This window comes from Andrographis paniculata, unplaced genomic scaffold, assembly GCF_009805555.1.
Source record: "Andrographis paniculata isolate CXL003 unplaced genomic scaffold, ASM980555v1 Contig37END, whole genome shotgun sequence".
In the NCBI taxonomy this organism is placed as follows: domain Eukaryota; kingdom Viridiplantae; phylum Streptophyta; class Magnoliopsida; order Lamiales; family Acanthaceae; genus Andrographis; species Andrographis paniculata.
The window spans coordinates 847,628-866,863 of record NW_026137570.1 but is presented as its reverse complement, the minus strand read 5'-3'; the positions used below and the strand labels follow the sequence as shown (position 1 = coordinate 866,863).

Below are 19,236 nucleotides of genomic sequence, written 5' to 3'. Positions count from 1 at the left end.
TTTTTGGGTCAAATAGAAAAATAAAATAAAATAAAAAACGTGTCGAAAATTGAAAACCGGGTACCAAAGTGAGAGCAAAAAGTGGCTCCAAAATGCATAAATGAAGCAAGTTGAGTGTTAAAAGGATTGGCAAAAAAGCAAAGACTGAAAATAAAAATAGATAGGCTCCACCATAGCCACATTCTTACAACCTCAGTGCTCTGTAAGAATATAAATCTATGAGAATCAATCACCAAATTCAATCATCTTCTTGTTTTTTTAATCATTCCTCTTTTGTTCCATTCCAATGCTCAAAAGAAGAAAAATAGAGAGGAAACACAAGATATTAATCGAACTCTATTCGCCGTCGAATTGAGTTTGTTCTTCGCCAAGAACGGCGATTATATTCGATCTTTTTCTTGACCAAAACTTCCATCCTATGTTCTTACAAGCATGAAAATCTCACAAATGTTTAGAATGTTCAAAAATTTTGAAATGTAAAAGGCCCTTTTGATTTTCTACAAGATAAAAGGAAAGTGAAATATATTATAAAACTTGTTCTACTTAACTTATACTTACTTTTTATTTAAATATCATATATAAATATAAATTTGGCACTACAATTTAAATAAAAACTCAAATATAATATTTATTTCAAATCAATTTCAAACTATAATAAAATAAATGTAAATGTTATTTTTGTTTTTTAATCGTATACTAACAACTTTACCATTACCATAAAATTACATATATACTAAGGATTAAACTTGTTCTTTAATAAATTCTCCAAGTTAGCCTTATATAAATTTTATCTTCAGATTAAAATATTATCACCTCAATCCCACTTGCATAGTCTTTAAAAGAAAAATTATAGTAAATTAATAATAAATAATATTCTTTTTATTAGTCAAATTTATAAATAGTTTATTAAACGCAAGAAGTATATTATATTATTAATAAGTAAATTTATGTAAAAATAAAAAGTCAACATGTTTAGCTGAGTCAAAAGTAAATATGACATGATATTTTGATAAATAGATATAAGAATGATAAATAAATTGATGAATATATAAATGGAAACCACACACATATATATATATATATATATTGTAAATAAACATAAACTATTTAACTATTTAGGCGAGATAATTCTAAATGGTAAGTAACACTATTCAAATGAAATAGAAAAAAAATATATATTTTTTAATTAATATCCATATGTAACTATACAAGCATAAATTTGATGGACAGATACGACGGTGTAATAATGGACCAAAAAGAAACAAAGAATGAATGAAGTGGTGGCTTAGGACATGAACTGACATGAATATAATGTAAGAATCCATTTGCATAAAACTATAAACAAATCGAAACTAATTGAACCAAAAGTGCAAAGGTGGGAAGCACTATCATTGCCCTACCAAGAAATAGAAGAAAATTTTTACACTCCCCTCTTTGTTTTCATCGATCAAAACCCGACTCTAAAATATCATATCAAATAATTATTATCCCAGTATAATATTATTACCACTAACCATACTCTCAAAAGAACTCTAGGATCCTAGGATCCTACCATATGTGGTACTAACTTTACCTTTTTCACCAAACTTTATATATAGGTAAAAAGTTCAATAAGTTTCTCCCAACCAAATCTATACACTTGTAATTTTCTCTTCTATTTTTTCGTTGATAAAAAAAAATTATATTGCGCACTTTTGCCAACGGCGTATCTCTTGAATCCCACCAACAAAAACACCCAATAGTCGAAAGGGATTAAGAAAAATCGAAACGATGAGGAGATAAGTGTAGATTTGTACGGCTCAATTTTTTTACTATGCAATATCTTTGTTTTCAATAAAAGTAAATTTATTTTCGATTTAAAACAATAAATTAACAACAAAACCCACAAAATACAAACCTATGCTGTCAATACTATTTTTATGCATAGCTCAGTTAAAAAATAAAAAGAAAAAGAAATACTACTTACACGATCGAAATTATATTTTTCAGCTCAAAAATATTAAAAGAAAGTCGCGATCATAACTTTTAGTAACAGTACTATTTCTACACAGAGTTCAGTTAAAAAATAAAAATAAAACGAAGCTACTTATACGCCCAAAATTATATTTGTCCGCTAAAAAAATTAAAAGAAAGTCGTGATCGTAACCTATATTATTAGTACTATTTCTATACAGAGTTCAGTTAAAAAAAAAAAAAAAAAATGGTACTTACACTACCAAAATTATATTTTTATACTAAAAAAAATTGAAAGAAAGCCACAATCCTAACCTACATCAGTACTATTTTTATACAAAGTTCACTTAAAAAAAAAAACGCTACTTAAACGGCCAAAATTATATGTTTCCTCTAAAAACGACTAAAAGAAAGCCGCGATCGTCGAGTCGAAGAACTTTAGCACGTGCGAGAACCTTGTGTGTGTGCCTATATATATATGTATGTATATATTTTTGCAGCAATCAGTTCATTGTAGGAGTTGGAAGTTTTTTTAGCAGCAGCTTCAGAGCTCTCTATCTTCTCCCTTATACAAAAATTTTTTCGCAGTTTCGACGAATTTTTTCTGACGATGCCCCTCAGTTCTGTAGCTCCAAAACCAGACAACAATGGCGGCACTGAAATGGCCATGAATCAGACGAAGAAGATGGAGGATTCTAACACTAACACTTCTTACCAGAATTACTGTCTGCAGATGAACTCTCACAGCTTCTTACAGCACTCTTTATACCCCATAGTTCTAAAGGTCTTCCTCTCTCTCTCTATAATCGCTCTCTCTCTCTCTCTCACTCTTCGTCGTCGTAGTCGCGAATTCGATCGACGATTAATTCGATCTTTTTTTTATCGAACTAATTATAGTCGTGGGTTTGCAGTTCGAAGAAATCGTTTATAAGGTGAGCTGTGGAAGAGCATCGAGCGGGAACGAAAAAACGATCCTCGACGGCGTCACCGGGATGGTCTGTCCCGGCGAGATACTCGCAATGCTCGGCCCGTCGGGCAGCGGGAAAACGACGCTGCTGACGGCGCTCGGTGGCCGTCTCTCGGGCAGGCTCTCGGGCAAGATCAGTTACAACGGGCAGCCGTTCTGCGGCGTGGTGAAGCGTCGAACAGGGTTCGTCGCGCAGGACGACGTTCTGTATCCGCACCTGACGGTGTTCGAGACTCTGTTTTTTACCGCCCTTCTGAGGCTCCCGAAAAGTCTGACGAAAGACGAGAAATCGAAGCTCGTCGAGCACGTGATCGTCGAGCTCGGGCTGACGCGATGCAAGTTTAGCATGATCGGAGGCCCGACGTTTCGGGGGATTTCCGGCGGGGAGAAAAAGCGGGTTAGCATAGGCCAAGAAATGCTCATAAATCCGAGCTTGCTGCTGCTTGACGAGCCGACGTCAGGGCTCGACTCGACGGCGGCGCAACGAATTATGACGACGCTGAAAGGGCTGGCGGGCGGCGGCCGGACGATCATCACGACTATACATCAGCCGTCGAGCCGGCTTTACTACATGTTCGATAAGGTTGTCTTGCTGTCCGAAGGCTCACCTATTTACTACGGCCTCGCATCGACGGCTCTCGATTACTTCTCGTCGATCGGGTTTTCGACTCCCTTCACCGTGAATCCCGCCGATCTCTTGCTCGATCTCGCTAACGGTAATCGAATTTTCTCGTAAAATTCGTCGCGATTACGTCCCGAACCTCGGATTAACGAATCTCTGACAGGGATCGGACCCGAACAAGGCGTCGAGAACGGCGACAGCCCTCAGAAGGATCCGTCTGATGTAAGAGCGACGTTGATGTCTGCTTACGACAAGAAAATTTCGACGAGGCTGAAGATCGAGCTCTGCAGCTCCGATCTCGGGAGCTTTAATTACAAAGAGACGACGTCAAGTAAGCGTTTTTCTTACAGTTTATCGCGACGCGCAAAATTATGACGCTCTTATGTCCTAAAACTTGAATTCTCGACATTCTTTCGATAGGGATCGAAGCGACATCGGAAAAATGGTGCACAACTTGGTGGTATCAGTTCAAGATTCTTCTTCTCCGGGGGCTTCGAGAACGACGATTCGAAGCCTTCAACAAGTTACGAATCTTCCAAGTCCTAAGCGTTGCGATTCTCAGCGGGCTTCTATGGTGGCGCACACCGTCATCGCACATTGACGATCGAGTAAGTCGATCGGCGATTGTCGATTTCCCTAATTTCCGTATCGATTCGATCATCCGTATCGAACTATTCGCTCGACTTACTTACTATTCGTTGTCTTTTTGCAGATCGCGATGCTATTCTTCTACTCGGTTTTTTGGGGGTTCTACCCGCTCTACAACGCCGTTTTTACGTTCCCACAAGAACGGATGACGCTAATCAAGGAGCGATCGTCGGGAATGTACCGCCTCTCGGCTTATTTTCTCGCGAGAACGGCGGGGGATCTTCCGTTAGAGCTTGCGCTCCCGACGGCGTTTACGTTCATCTTTTATTGGATGGGCGGGCTTAAACCCGACCCGTCGACATTCATCCTCTCTCTTCTCGCCGTTCTTTTTAGCGTTCTCGTCGCGCAAAGTCTCGGCCTCGCGTTCGGGGCGATACTAATGGATGTCAAGCAAGCTGCGACTTTAGCCTCCGTGACGACTCTCGTATTCCTCATCGCTGGGGGTTATTACGTTCGACAAATCCCGCCGTTCATCGTGTGGCTAAAGTATCTCAGCTACAGCTACTATTGCTACAAGCTTCTACTCGGGATTCAATACGACGACGACGACTACTACGAATGCGCGAAAAACGCGTTTTGCCGCGTCGCCGAGTATCCTCCCGTCAAATCCGTCGGTTTATCGAATCTTTGGATCGATACTTCGATTATGCTACTAATGTTGGTCGGGTACCGGTTTCTCGCGTACATTGCCTTGCAACGGGTACGATGAATGAATAATCGACGGATAATCGGTTCCTCGCGACGACAAGAAAGAAAAGTTTTTACCAATTTTTTTTTTTGTTTCTTCGGCCGAGAAATAAACGTCGAACATCGCTAAAAGCTTCGTGTAACGATATATATGGTGCACACTTTTCAAACCACATATTCTGAATAACAAACATATGTTAGAATGTCGTAAGAGGACAACAAGAACTGCAGATTGTGAAGGTTTTTTAGCAGAAAAACGATAAGATAAAATCATGATCATGTAGTTGAGGATCTAAGTGGGACAATGAATCCACAAATCGAAATTTTTTAGATTAATCAAACATCTGCAAATAATTAATTGACTAAGAACAATATATATATATATATATATAATTAAAATATGAACAAACAAAGAGCACTCTTTACGAAACTGAACGATCGAAGAAGGGCACGATAGTGACCTTAGGTGAGCAGATAATGAATTTTTTTTCGATTTGGATGATCCACAACTATATATATGGGTCACTCACTCTTTAATTTCTTTTTATTTTATTTAAATTTTTTAATAAAGTAAGAATCCGCACTTGCTACTTGTTGAATAGACTCTGAGTAAATTTTCGGCCGAACAAATAATTCAATATTTCAAGCAAGTTTTGGGTGACAAACTCGATTGAATAGATGTATGTGAAATTTGAATCAATGAACTATGGTCATCAAACAAAATATTACACAAACTATTTTAGGCAAGATCTAGGTGACAAGCTCGATTGACAAGATAGTATGTTAAATTCGAACTAGTGACTCTACGGTCACTAGATAAAATATTACACTGAAACTACGTAAGTTCTTGTGAGTCGAGCATAATAGCTAGTTGGGAAAACCACTATAGGCAAACTATGGATGATATGTTCGATCGAGAAGATATGGACAATATATTACACCAATACCACATCAGTTGGAAAGTTACTTCTTGTGAGCCGAGCGTAATAGTTAGTCAGGAAAACCATTTTAGACAAATTTTGTATGATAAACTCGATTGATAAGAAAGGTAGTGAAATTCAAATTAGTAATCTTATAGTCACAAGACAAAATATTACACCAAAACCACGTCAATTCTTGCGAGCCTAGCATAATAGCTAGTCGGAAAACCACTTTAGGCAAACTATGGATGATATGTTCGATCAAGAATATGTCTATGAAATTTGAATCAATGACCGCAACAAAATATTAAATTTAAAATTTAAAATTTGATTCAAGTTTTTTGAACTTTTAATTTAATCATATACTAAAATTTGAAATTTCGGATTAATTCAGATTTTGTAATTCAAATATCAAATTTCAAATTTCAAATAATAATAATAATACTCCCTCTGTCCCATAACAAAATATCTATTTTTTCATTTTAGTCCGTACCATAACAAAATATCCATTTCCTTATTTAGTAATTGTATTATCTACCTAACATTACAAATACCCTTACAACTTACAATATATTACACAAATGTCGTTACCTTTATATCACACATACTAATAAGATTATTTTAGTTATTTCTACTTTATTCCTACTATATCCCAATATAATACTAATATTTTTAAAACTACGTGCAAAAAGTAAATAGATACTTCTTTATGGGACGGTGGAAGTAATAATAATGATGATGATGTGGGGTGTGTGATTCTGATGGGTTGTGGTGGGTTAATGGCTGCTGCTTTATTTTGCATCATTTGTGCACAACATAAAACAACAAACAACTTATGGTGCCTGATTCAACAAACCACAATTCATTACTATTATATACTACTGCTTACTTGATACATAATAAAATAAAATAAATACCAACAACATTCACTACAAAGAAATAATATATTTGTAACGGAATTTCGTTCCTAAAGTTCACGTAGCTAACGTAATTTCATTCCTAATTCTGTTTCTAATGTCATTAGTAACAGAAAAAGTATTCAGAAACAAAAATATTTTATTACAAAATGATTTTTTCTTGCAGTGATTAAAGGTTTGTTCACATTAACAAAATATGTATAGTACGACGGGTTAGGTGTCACGCTGATTTGACCAAATCACCACATTAACAATTAATTAAAATTATCATACTCCACATAGCTAAGTTACAATATTAACATGTTATATAATATCCTATATATTATTATATTAATATTTACTATTTTTTTTTATAGATATTTGTTTTTTAGATCAAACTTTATTGCGCTGATATTAAAATATATTTTTACTAAAATCACTATATATTTTGCTAGATATAATTATAGAATTGTGCTATTTAAATAAATGTTATACTATATTAATATTTACTATTTTTTTTTATAGATATTTGCTAATTCCATCAATAACTTTATGACTTTTTTGTAATGAGTATTTAACATTTATTTTGACATTTTAACTTTTATAAAAAAAATTGTGTATTGTTTATTATTATTTTTGGAAATTGCAATTAAAAATTTGTTAGGAAAAAATAAAACAACTAACCTGTATGTAAAAAAAATTAACTTTTTCCCCTTTAATATTTTTTTTACTTTCTTTTCTTTTTTTTTTTTTTTTTTTTTTTGTAACGGTCTTTATATTTGTCTACAACACACAAATTACTGGCAAGCAAAAAGTAATAAATAATATAAAAAATATTAATATAATACAAATATGATATATATATATATATAAACTAATAATATACAACGATAACAATACATTATAACGGGTCGATGACACTTATGTAGGCATATGTTTAGAAAATAAAGATTTGTTACCCAACTATACGAAAAAAAAAAGCAAACCGCAAGCCCAATACGACACCACGCCTTTTAGGTATAACGTAAAAAACGCAAATATATGTAAAGACTTGTATAAGTAGAACTTAGTAAGCAACAATTCGAATAAAATTGTAAAAAATATCTTACATGAATATTTTATTATCATGTGTTTATCCTACGTGTTTGCAAAAATCGCTATTTACACCTCGCGCGGCCAAATGACAGAAATAACGTCTTTTGTAAACATGTAGGACATATTTTGTCAGCAATATAAATGCATGACAAAAGTGATAATAATATTTTGTCATTTTCCCCGGCAATTTAGTTTAATTTCCAAGTTCAAAACTTTATGACAAATATTTCGTATATTTAAGCTAAAACATGAGTATTGTAATGTACATTAACCGGGAATTGTTAGGGTGCTGATGGAGATTAATCAGTACCGTGCTGACAATACATGAAATATAGACCGCCCTTACATGATTTGAATAAATACAATAATATGTTTGAGATCAATAGTAGTATACGTTATCAATTTATATAATGCATTTGTATTATATTAATATATTGTACTCTCAGACCAATCGATATATATTATGTGCTATTGGTCTATATTTCATTTGCTATCGGCTCGGCACCAATTAATCTCAATCAGCGCCATAACCACCGAAGCTTGATCGGAGGTGAAAATTCAAATCTTGATTCAACTTGATCAATAACCCGATTATTTAGACAAGATTTCTAAATCAAACATAGCATCTAAACTCAACCTTATATTCGAAGAATCTCATCTAAAACCGCAAGCATATATCCGAATCAAGAACACTACTTTATCAACCAATAACAGAAGTAGCAAGATCAAACTCACCCGCGGCCATGGAGATCACACTTTTTCATTTGTCGAACTCCCAGATCACACCTCCATCCTCTGCACACACCATCAAAAGATCAAACGCCATTGATAATTGGATCCAATTTACTCGAGTGAAGAAGAAATCAATGTGTTAGATACCTGCAACTTTTTTGTTTATCCAAATTTCTGTGAGCATTCCTGCGCCGATTCCGGCAGCAATGAATGATCCGTAGAACAACGTTGCAGATAGTCGAGACATCCGAGGGAGAAAATAGTAATCTGGAATTTGCCGCACCTTCTTTGGCAACCGTTTCTTCACAGCTGCTCCTTCAGTGGATTCACTGCTTCCTGAATCTCCTATGCTCTTCCATTCGAACGCTTTGGACGCATCTTTGTTCTCCGTTCCCATGGCGGAACTGGAAAGGACCTCAATTCTGCTGCAGATTCAATGAAACAGAATTACAAAAATTCCAAATGAGGAATACAAAATTGTAGATTACGACACATCGAGGTTTCTACTAAGGCGAGGCGAAACCAAAACATCAAATCACGACACGATGCCGACAAATAAATTAATCAAACAACAATTAGGAGCGTGAATCAGTTTAAATTTGACCGGTAAGAAGCGATTTGCACAGAAAATTATCCGAAACGGCAAAAAAATCGGCGAAATCTTAACGAACTTTCCGATTCGTCGAATTAAACGTCCAAAACAGCAGAGACGACAAAATTCCAGAAAATGTCTTAAAAAAAATCTCACAGCTTCTTCTCTTTTCAGCCATTAAAGGAAAAGAGAGCTTACAGGTATTTTGAGGCGGAGGTTACGAAACCGCGCGGAAACGAACAGAATGTTGCGGCGCCGACGGCGACGGCGACGGCGAGTGGAGTCGGTGTATAGTGGGAGCTAGGGATTTTCAGGTCTTTGCGCTTGAAGAAATAGGGATCGTACCCGACCCGACCCGTTTTAAATTTGTGTACGGCGTAAATAAGAGTGGGCCGGATTACAAAACCCAAATTATTTGATAGGCTAATCCAAATATTTAAAAAAAAAAAAAAATTGAAAAACAATAAGGAAATTATAATTATGATTTTAAAAGGATAATATCATTCAATTTTATTTTATTTTATTTTTACATTTTTAATGAGTTATACTAAATATATTGAAATATATATATTTCCTCCTTACGATTCTAACATATACGAGAAAATTGACAAGAAAGACATGATTTTGTGAGACGATGTTTGTATCTATGATATTAATGGTGTGTTTGTTTGGGGGTTTGAATTTTGAGGTGAGATTTGAATAGTAAAAATTTTAAATTTGAATAATTGTATGATGTGATATAAATAGGTGTTGATGTGATGCTTTAAATGTAAAATTGATTTTTAGTATAATATAAAAAATAAAAAATAGATGTTTGATTTGATATTTTTGGAAGGAAAAAATGGAATGAATTGTGGAAATAAAATTCAATCCCCAAAACAAACACACCCTAAGAGAAAATTGACAATTAAGGTACGATTTTTTCAATTTTATTTCTATCAAATATCTTCATCAATTTAGATATTTTTTTGGTATTATTGATTTTTTTTTATCTTTTATTTGTTTTAGATTCTATCTTGAATTTTGTTGATTAGTGTTTTGGAATTAGTAGTTTTGTAGTTGAAATTTTTTTTACAATTATGTTTTAATTCTTGAAGTTATCTTTAATTGAAAGAAACATTTTTAATATAGTGAATTTTTAGTTATTTTTAATATAGTGAATTTTTAGTTTGAATGGAGTGATAGGCCCGTAGTTTTTATCCTTCATATTAAATGAATTTTTATGTTAAATATTTGATATTCTGTTTTGTTGTTTCTTATTGTTTATAATATATCGTCAATTTGATGAAAAAAAAAAATCAAATTTAGTGAAAAATAGTTTTTGTGGAGGCAGCAAATGATACTTGTATAGGCATGATCAAACAAATGTCTTGCATGATTTTTTTGTTATCTGGTTTGACCTCGACTAAGTAGTATATTCTCTTTTAGTTTGTTTGGTATGACTATCTACAAGGACCGTATTCTTATCTATTTTTATTTGAAATTTTCTTTATCGCTTGGTTCTTCTAACAATACTTAACCTTATATGTATTTCTAGATATTCAATAATTATATTCTTCATATACCTTAACAAATTATTCATTTCTCTATTTTGGTTTGTTTCGTAACAAATATTCATTTCATTTTTTTAAGTAGCTGTACTATTTACCAAACATTAAAAATATTTTTACAACTTACAATATCTTATACAAATACCACTACTTTCACAACATACAAAACTTATAAACTTAATTTTTTTCTTAATTTGTACTATATATCAATATTATACTAATATTAAAAAATTTACGTGCAAAAAATAATTGGATACTTATTTAAGAAAAAGGATGAAGTATATAATTACGTACAATTTTTTAGAAATGACGGTTGTGCTTGTTTTCTAGGGTTTTGATTTTGAATTTTAATACTGAATAATAAATTTTGAGTTGAAATAGTCATTTGATATGATATCAATATTTCTTGATGTGATATTTAAAATATAAAATTAAATTTTATTATAATAAATAAATAAACAAATTGACATTTAATTCGATATTTGAAAATTATTTTATTTTTAAATAGTAAAATCCAACCTAAAACTCCACAAACAAACACACTCGGAAAAAGATTTTTTAAGAATCATAATCTTCCATATGTGTGTGATACCCCCAAAGTTGAATAAAGATTACTAAAATTTAAATTGATCAAATTTAAATTGATCAATTAGATTATTCATGTCAATAATATACATATTCTTTTTGTGGAATTCGTTTGAAGGAATTTTAGAGTTGAACGTATTTACTCTAAAATAATTTCAGAATGAGTGATCATATGAGAAATCTCATAGAGTATGCAGGAATGGTGACAAAATTGCGCTGATTAAGCTGAACGTGTCCTGGCCATCCGCCACCCGAACAACACAGTGATGAGATTTTATGCAAGTTCATTAGTCGGGAATGGCAGTGGAGATGAACAATTATAGATTCACACTTCTTCACCATGGGGAAAGCTATTTGAAAATGATAAAGATTTGTATAATCTACTACATCTTATATTTTCAATTTATATGAATTATGTGTAATTTAGCAATCTCAACTGCAATATATATATATATATGTATCATTATCTACTACCTAATCTGACTATATTACGCTCACTGAATTAAGAAAGAAGTTTTGTTACTAAAAATTGTATTACCTAAAATAAGTTATTTGAATCGTTTTATTAATATGTTTTTTATATAGTCAATCCGATATATAGTTATATAAAACATTTGTGTTCCATAATCGAACTAAACATACTGATATACGATTGCACGTTATTAGAAATATAATAGTTAAATGACTAATAAAATTAGTAAAAATTCTCTTTCAATTTAAGCATACTTATATGTGAACAAAAATATTATATTTACTTAAATTTGAATCATGCATAGAGACATTACATTATTGTGATACATATATTTTAATCCATACTACTAAGATTATGTGTAGTTGTAAGCTTTATGTAATGCAATCTATTTAATCTCTATATTAATTGTTTTATTTTATTGTGCAAGTAACAAAAAAATATTAACTCTAAATTTGTCTAAGATAATTATGAATATACTTAGGTGAAGAATTGCTTAAAATTTTGGTCCATGACAAACTGTGAAAGTCTAACACTTCAAAGCTTGATTCATTTATGTTGACCTACGATTGTAATTGCACTCAACCAACTCCTCTCTTAATCTAGTTGATTGATCACCGTTGGACTGAAGTGTTTGTCCACAATTGTCAATTTCTTTCAACCCGTTTTGTTTTATTCGTTCAATAATGGTGTGTATTCTAATATACTAAAAAATTTTAATTGTTCTTTTCTATTCTTCACCGAATGATAAATGTGTGCTTTTTTTAATTTTTTTTCGGCGATGATCAACTGACTATGTTGTATTTGTCCTTCCGAAGGTTTTCCTTGAATGTTTTGAGTGGTTAGAAATGTCCGTTGTAAACGAGTATGCAAATATGAGGTTTGTCTCAGTAATGTTGAACGATCAATTATTTTTCAAGAGATTTGGAGTTGGTGATCAATAAGAGATTTTGTGGAGAGTTACGTCGTTTGTTTTTCTTCCAAGTTATATGTGTTTGAATGATTTTAGTGGTTTGAGCTTTGAAATCACTTTATTTTTAAAAATTATTGATGAATATATCATGTGCAATATTTAAATGTTCTTGTATTTTTTAAAATTTTTCGTATGAATATTTCGATTTAATATATGAATTAAATCCTATTTTTACAACAAATAGTTTGAGATTTGTGATGATTTATTTAGAATTTGTTTGACTTGTGTTTGTATAATAGTGGTTTTAGTTTGAATGTTAATAATTTCATTCAATATATTAAGAGAGAAAAAAAGTATATTTTTATTTAATAATATCTATAGAAGATTTTAGTGTGGATTATTAGAATCAATCTAAATACAACATTGTTAGAAAAATGACAATTTTATTTTTTATTTTTTTTAATTTTGGCATATAACCAAGATTGCAAGTCTGTTTCTGCAGGTGTTGGTTGACGCCATTTTGAAAAATCTGTGGTCAGACAGTAAATTGACCGAGTTGGTCACTTTGGTTGCATTGAAAGGTGTCATGTGTACGCTGGAATGAGACAAACAAACTTGTCTCGTGAAGAGAATGTGTATGAGAAGTCAATGGTGTGTCTCTCTCGTTTTGTATAATAGTAATTGTTTCATACACACTACACAAAACATGCATGCAGACCATATTTTTCTTAGAGTGTAAAGTCCGTATATTTGGTTGTATGTTAGTATTTGAATATGTAAAGATTCATAAACTTTTTGGACGTTTTGTTCTCTCCACTTTACAGAATGTTGAGGGGCGCTTTCATAGAACTTTGAACATGTGAAAAAAAAAACGGATGAGACAACCAATATGAAATCAACCTTACTTTTAGCTTGACTACGAATTTGTTGGAGTTATTACCGCGTCGTAACAGTCAAACCATCTGTGTTTGTAAAACTAAAAGGACTTAGGTAGAGAATATGTTGGGTCAATTTTTTTGGTGTCATAAATTGTGTAAACCAAGTGTTTGATTTAGTGAAAGACTTCTAGATTGGTATCTTCAAAATATAAGTATATGTTGGATTAAAAATCCAATTGTGGGTTAAATGTAACTATTTGGGCTATCAGTCAGATTAAGCCTATATTAAGTGATCTATTAATTTATTGGACTTAAATGTATTTAGTAAGTGCGGGCCTCCAATGTACAGAAACCCGGTAACTTATTAATTGGGTGATGAGGCCAATTAATAATAAGGGATATAAATAGGGTTGTGATCCCAAGTCTAGACGCAACAACCATTACGTTCCATATCTCATCGTGGGAGTAACGGCAGAAACCCTAGCGGTTTTCTCAGGAGGGGTTGCGCCATAGACTTGAAGAACACAAAACCCTCAATTATTAGCATATCCGTATTCGACTATACTAATGGAATAAGGTTAGATTTATTTACTTTATTTTTATCTCAATTATGACAACACGGTAGATCCTGGGCTTAGGGTTAAATTCCTGATAAGTTCCAACAATTGGTATCAGAGCCTTTTACGTGTTAAATTATTGAGATATTTGGTCAGATCAATTATGTTTGACTCGATGAGAACACGACACAAATCTTTATTTCGTTCTTCTAGAATTAATTGAAATCAAGATTGGGTGAATTTAAGGTGAAATTTAAATCCAATTGGTGTCGGATTCCATCTCGATGCTTGTTGTATCTTTGATCTAACAATTAAATCAAGTAGTTGTTTGATTGAAACCAATAAATTGATGTCAATTCATCTTTGCATACGTGTGATTATTTATTTATCATTCTTCTTTCTATATGACTCAATCTCTGTCTTTTATATTTGAACCAATTTTGGAATCAGACATGAATCTGTACATATTTATTTAATTATTTGTACGTCTGTATTGTCATTGATATATTAGATACATAAATCTATTATTTAATGTTTAATCGGATTAAACTTGCATGTGCCTCGATCTGTGTGCCTACATACATATTCATGTATATGTGAATATATGTGCAATCATGAAGTAAACATATGCAAATCTTTGGATCATGTCAATATGTGCGTTTATTTGTTTATTTATGATTATTAATTTGGGTATTATAATCAATGAAAACACAATTTGCACTCTGGTCATATTTATAAGAGATAAATTTATGCATGTATGAATGACATGAGTTTGTTTGCCTATATAATCATTATTTTAATAATTTATTAAATCGGTATGCCATTTTGCAATGCTGGTATATTTAAAAAAAAAAATTGGCATATGCAGTTAGAATGTGATATTTTGTTCAATCAATTAAAGTTTAATACATAGTTATTTGATTAACACTCAAGATTACTTTTCTATTTTATTGGTTCAATTAATTAATGGATGCAATCAGTATAAGTATATGTGCAATTTAAATAAAATAGCATTTGGATGTTTGCTTATTTTTATTCATTTATTATTCATTTATTCTGAAATCAATGAATATGTCTTAATATTTGTACCGATTTTGACATTATAATTAGATTAATTAATTTATTTAATTGATCGTTTGAGTCAAAATTGACGTTCAATGTATATATATGCATCCGGTTTGATAATTGCATAATTTATTAATTAATGTGTGTATGTTACTATATCTGCAGTTAAATTGGATATGTGCATAATTAATTTATTATTCATTAGTGCTAATTTTATAAAATCAAATATTCATTACGATTCGTTTGATAGTCCAATTAAATTTGGGATATAGCATGCATTTTAGACACTATGCATTTATTCAAATTCGACTATAATGATTTGGTGTATTAATTTATAGTCTCTTTGGGTTGCCTGTGTAATTCCGCTGCATTTGGCACTTTCTTGGACTGCTTGATTATTTAATGAGTCCAGAAATTAATTATTATTGTTATAGTTATAATATGTATTGAACATACATATTTGATTTATTTAAAGTGAATTTAATTAGCAATAAGTAATATAATATATTTTTTTGAATTGGTTGAAATAGTCATGTTGCCAAAGCAGCCTCTGCTATGTAAATCAGTTTATTTTATGTATTAGAAAGTTGTTTTTGTGACTTACAAGGCTCTTGATTGACCTAAAGACAATTCAGCCATTAAGTAGTTACATGCATATTTAGTGACATTGAATGTGGTGATGATAATTTGTTATTTGTGTGTAAATAATAGATCTGTCCAAAGATAAAGTGTTGTTTGACACACTACTTTATTGTCAACATTCGATTGTCAAAACAAGTTTGTCACTAGTGAGTCAGCAATTTGTCCAACGACATTTGCTGATGTTGCTTGATAACTTGAAATATAATTGCTACTTTATTTTATAAATTCACATATGAAACATTCAGTAGCTTATAGACATGTGCATTCAGTTGTTAATAAGCATTCTTTATTTTCTATGGAATCAGACCCGTGTATGTTGAACATGATTCTGATTATAATTTAGTTTAAGAAAATTATAAATTCATTAATAATGCATGCTGCATTTTGACGGTGAAGATCAAGTATTTGACGTTGCCAAAGTAACCTCTCTTATATAAGATTTTTTCTTGATAACGTAAGTGTTTATGTGTATTTTAATTCATGTGATTATTCTTCGGCCCAAAGGCAGTTGGTAATTGACAGAATGAAATATACATCTGCGATAGTATGTATGGGACGATTATATGGATTTAACTTATGTGAATGGTAAATCAGTCCAAAGATTGGTTGCTGTTTGACATTACTTATTGTCCGTATATCATTATTGCAACAAGATGACTGCTAGCAATCAATGTTATTGATCCAAAGATTGATCATTGATGTTGCACTTAGTGTCTTGGGATGAGAATGCATTATTATTGAGCTTCATTATGATTCATTTGGTTGCATGAATCATGACTTGGTATTAATAATAGACCATCTCACTCATACGGCGAAAAACACTGCTCATGAGCGTAGTTATTTGAGAAGTGGGACAGGTCCAACGCCTAAGTCTAATTATCATTAAGAAAAGCACTCCATAAATTTTTAGGAGTACAATATATGATGATATGGATTCCTTGTCGAAATTAAGAAACGCTTTACCAAAAGCGATAAGGCAGAACATAAAGTATAACGACAAACAGAACATAAGGGACTACATCATGAACATGTCTACTATTGCTACTAAATTGAGGGCACTTAAGTTAGAAATTTCGGAGGACATGTTTGTCCTATTAGTCTTGCTCTTGAAATTAATTTAATTTCAGTTCATAGACACACCTGGGGGTGGATTTTGGTGTAACAACACACATCAGTGTGTCTATGTAAGATTATTTTATCGTCGAAATCAATTGATGTTGAAAGATACATCTATATGGGTGACGACAAGAAAGTTCAAGTTGAAGTCATTGATAATTTTATATCATTATTGAGTGCTCGTTACTATTTCAATTTGGATGAGATATTTTTTATGGTACCATCTTCAGTCAAAATTTAATTTCGATCTCTATTTTGAACAAATTCAGTTATTATTGTTCATTCGAATATAAAGTTTTGTCTCTTCCAGAATTCAAAATCAATTGCAACTAGTGCATCATTTGATAATAATAATCACCATTTAATTAATAGTCTGACTTCATATCATGAATTAGTTATTGAACATATTCATACAACTTCCACGATTACGGATCCGCTTAATGAATAAAGGGTTTCCACATAAGTTCTATAGTGAGCATATTGCTCATATGAAAGTGGAGCCATATAAGATACTTCGGTTTAGTGGGAGCTAATTAGTAATGTTCAAATACACTAAGGTTACTTTATTTTGTACTGCAGTATTCAGTATGCACTGTTCAGTATTAATTTTTTAATTCAGTGTTCAGTTGTTCTGAATTAAAGTTAAGGTGGATCAGTTGGAAATAGGCATATTAAGATCACGTTACATGAAATTTTCATGTTGTGCATCCGCACTTGATCGAATCATAGGTTATATTAGTGTTGTGACCACTGATCGGTCCCATTGCGATAAATGCAGTGACGGCCGCTTTGATCTGCATTGACATGACTTATAGATAAGATTGGTAATGTACATTAAGGATCTAATAGCAAAACATTCATGAGCTCATAAGGTTATTCAGTGTACATTTACATTTACCCAAGTGGGAGATTGTTGGATTAAAAATCCAATTGTGGGTTAAATGTAACTATTTGGGCTATCAGTCAGATTAAGCCTATATTAAGTGATCTATTAATTTATTGGACTTAAATGTATTTAGTAAGTGCGGGCCTCCAATGTACAGAAACCCGGTAACTTATTAATTGGGTGATGAGGCCAATTAATAATAAGGGATATAAATAGGGTTGTGATCCCAAGTCTAGACGCAACAACCATTACGTTCCATATCTCATCGTGGGAGTAACGGCAGAAACCCTAGCGGTTTTCTCAGGAGGGGTTGCGCCATAGACTTGAAGAACACAAAACCCTCAATTATTAGCATATCCGTATTCGACTATACTAATGGAATAAGGTTAGATTTATTTACTTTATTTTTATCTCAATTATGACAACACGGTAGATCCTGGGCTTAGGGTTAAATTCCTGATAAGTTCCAACAGTATATACACCAAACTAGGTCAACAAATAGTGTGTTGTTTATTTTTATTTTGCATTTGTTTACCCATAAAATCGTGCATATACACGCACTGCAGTTTCAACTACGAGGCAACTACGCGTTCAAAGTTGTGTCAACCACCGACAATTTATATTTCCGTTGTGTATAAAATTCAGAAACGTTAGACCTCTTTTGGGACCGGTCGAAATATCCAACAAACTTTAATTTTTTCGCTCAGATGTTTTACAATTATAATGTTGCATTTACCTAAATATATATATATATATTCTTCATACAAATGATTATATCAAATATTATTTAAATATGAAATATAAATCAAAACTTCTCTTTACATCTAAATTTAAAATTGCACACTCATAGATATTTAAGTATTAAAATAAACCGTAACTTTGACTCTATTTAAAAAATTATTTGATATTATATTTTGTGAAAACAAATATGTATTTAATGTATTTTTTTTTTAAAACAAATATTTTTAATAAATAACATTAAAACTTCTAATATATTATATATATATATAAGCATAATTCTCTAAATTCCAATTTAACTAAATGCATTATCAGTTTATTACCACCACAAGCTTGTACACTGCAACAATCATGTAACGTATCTATTACAAATCCTGTTAAAATACTATTTTCAAAAGTACTGTTTTATCATTTTCAGTTATTTAAATACAAAATATGCTAGCGAATAATATTGAGCAAAAAATAAAATGAATTTAATCGTAAAATTGAGTCAAGAAATGATCTCTCACCGCAAATTAGATTACGCCCAGATATTGCCACTGGTAATTGATATTTTAATTTTAAAGATGAAATGTCTTTTGTTTTCAAAGAAAATAGTACCTCTAAACGTCGAAATTCTGACGAACTAAAATATGGCGGAATAAATAATGTTGGAAAGCAAAGACGTTTTGGTGGAATACACTAACAACCAAAGAACTGGAGAGAAAATTATGATATACAGTTTA

General features: G+C 31.8%; 1 protein-coding gene across 2 annotated transcripts in view; it reads left to right on the top strand.

The window, feature by feature from the left end:
* LOC127250209 (ABC transporter G family member 14-like) overlaps positions 1 to 5,083 on the top strand; it is a 38,989-nt gene extending 33,906 nt beyond the window's left edge. Inside the window, exons 1-6 of one of the 2 annotated variants that reach the window (XM_051273369.1) lie at positions 2,357 to 2,433; positions 2,542 to 2,737; positions 2,865 to 3,636; positions 3,706 to 3,873; positions 3,963 to 4,150; positions 4,255 to 5,083. In XM_051273369.1, the coding sequence (XP_051129326.1) occupies positions 2,564 to 2,737; positions 2,865 to 3,636; positions 3,706 to 3,873; positions 3,963 to 4,150; positions 4,255 to 4,899 (1,947 nt within the window). In that variant the 5' untranslated portion in view covers positions 2,357 to 2,433; positions 2,542 to 2,563 and the 3' untranslated portion in view covers positions 4,900 to 5,083. Of the gene's footprint in view, positions 1 to 2,356; positions 2,434 to 2,541; positions 2,738 to 2,864; positions 3,637 to 3,705; positions 3,874 to 3,962; positions 4,151 to 4,254 lie in introns of those variants that run through there. The other variant, XM_051273368.1, reaches the window with a different exon arrangement.
* Positions 5,084 to 19,236: the final 14,153 nt, after the last annotated feature.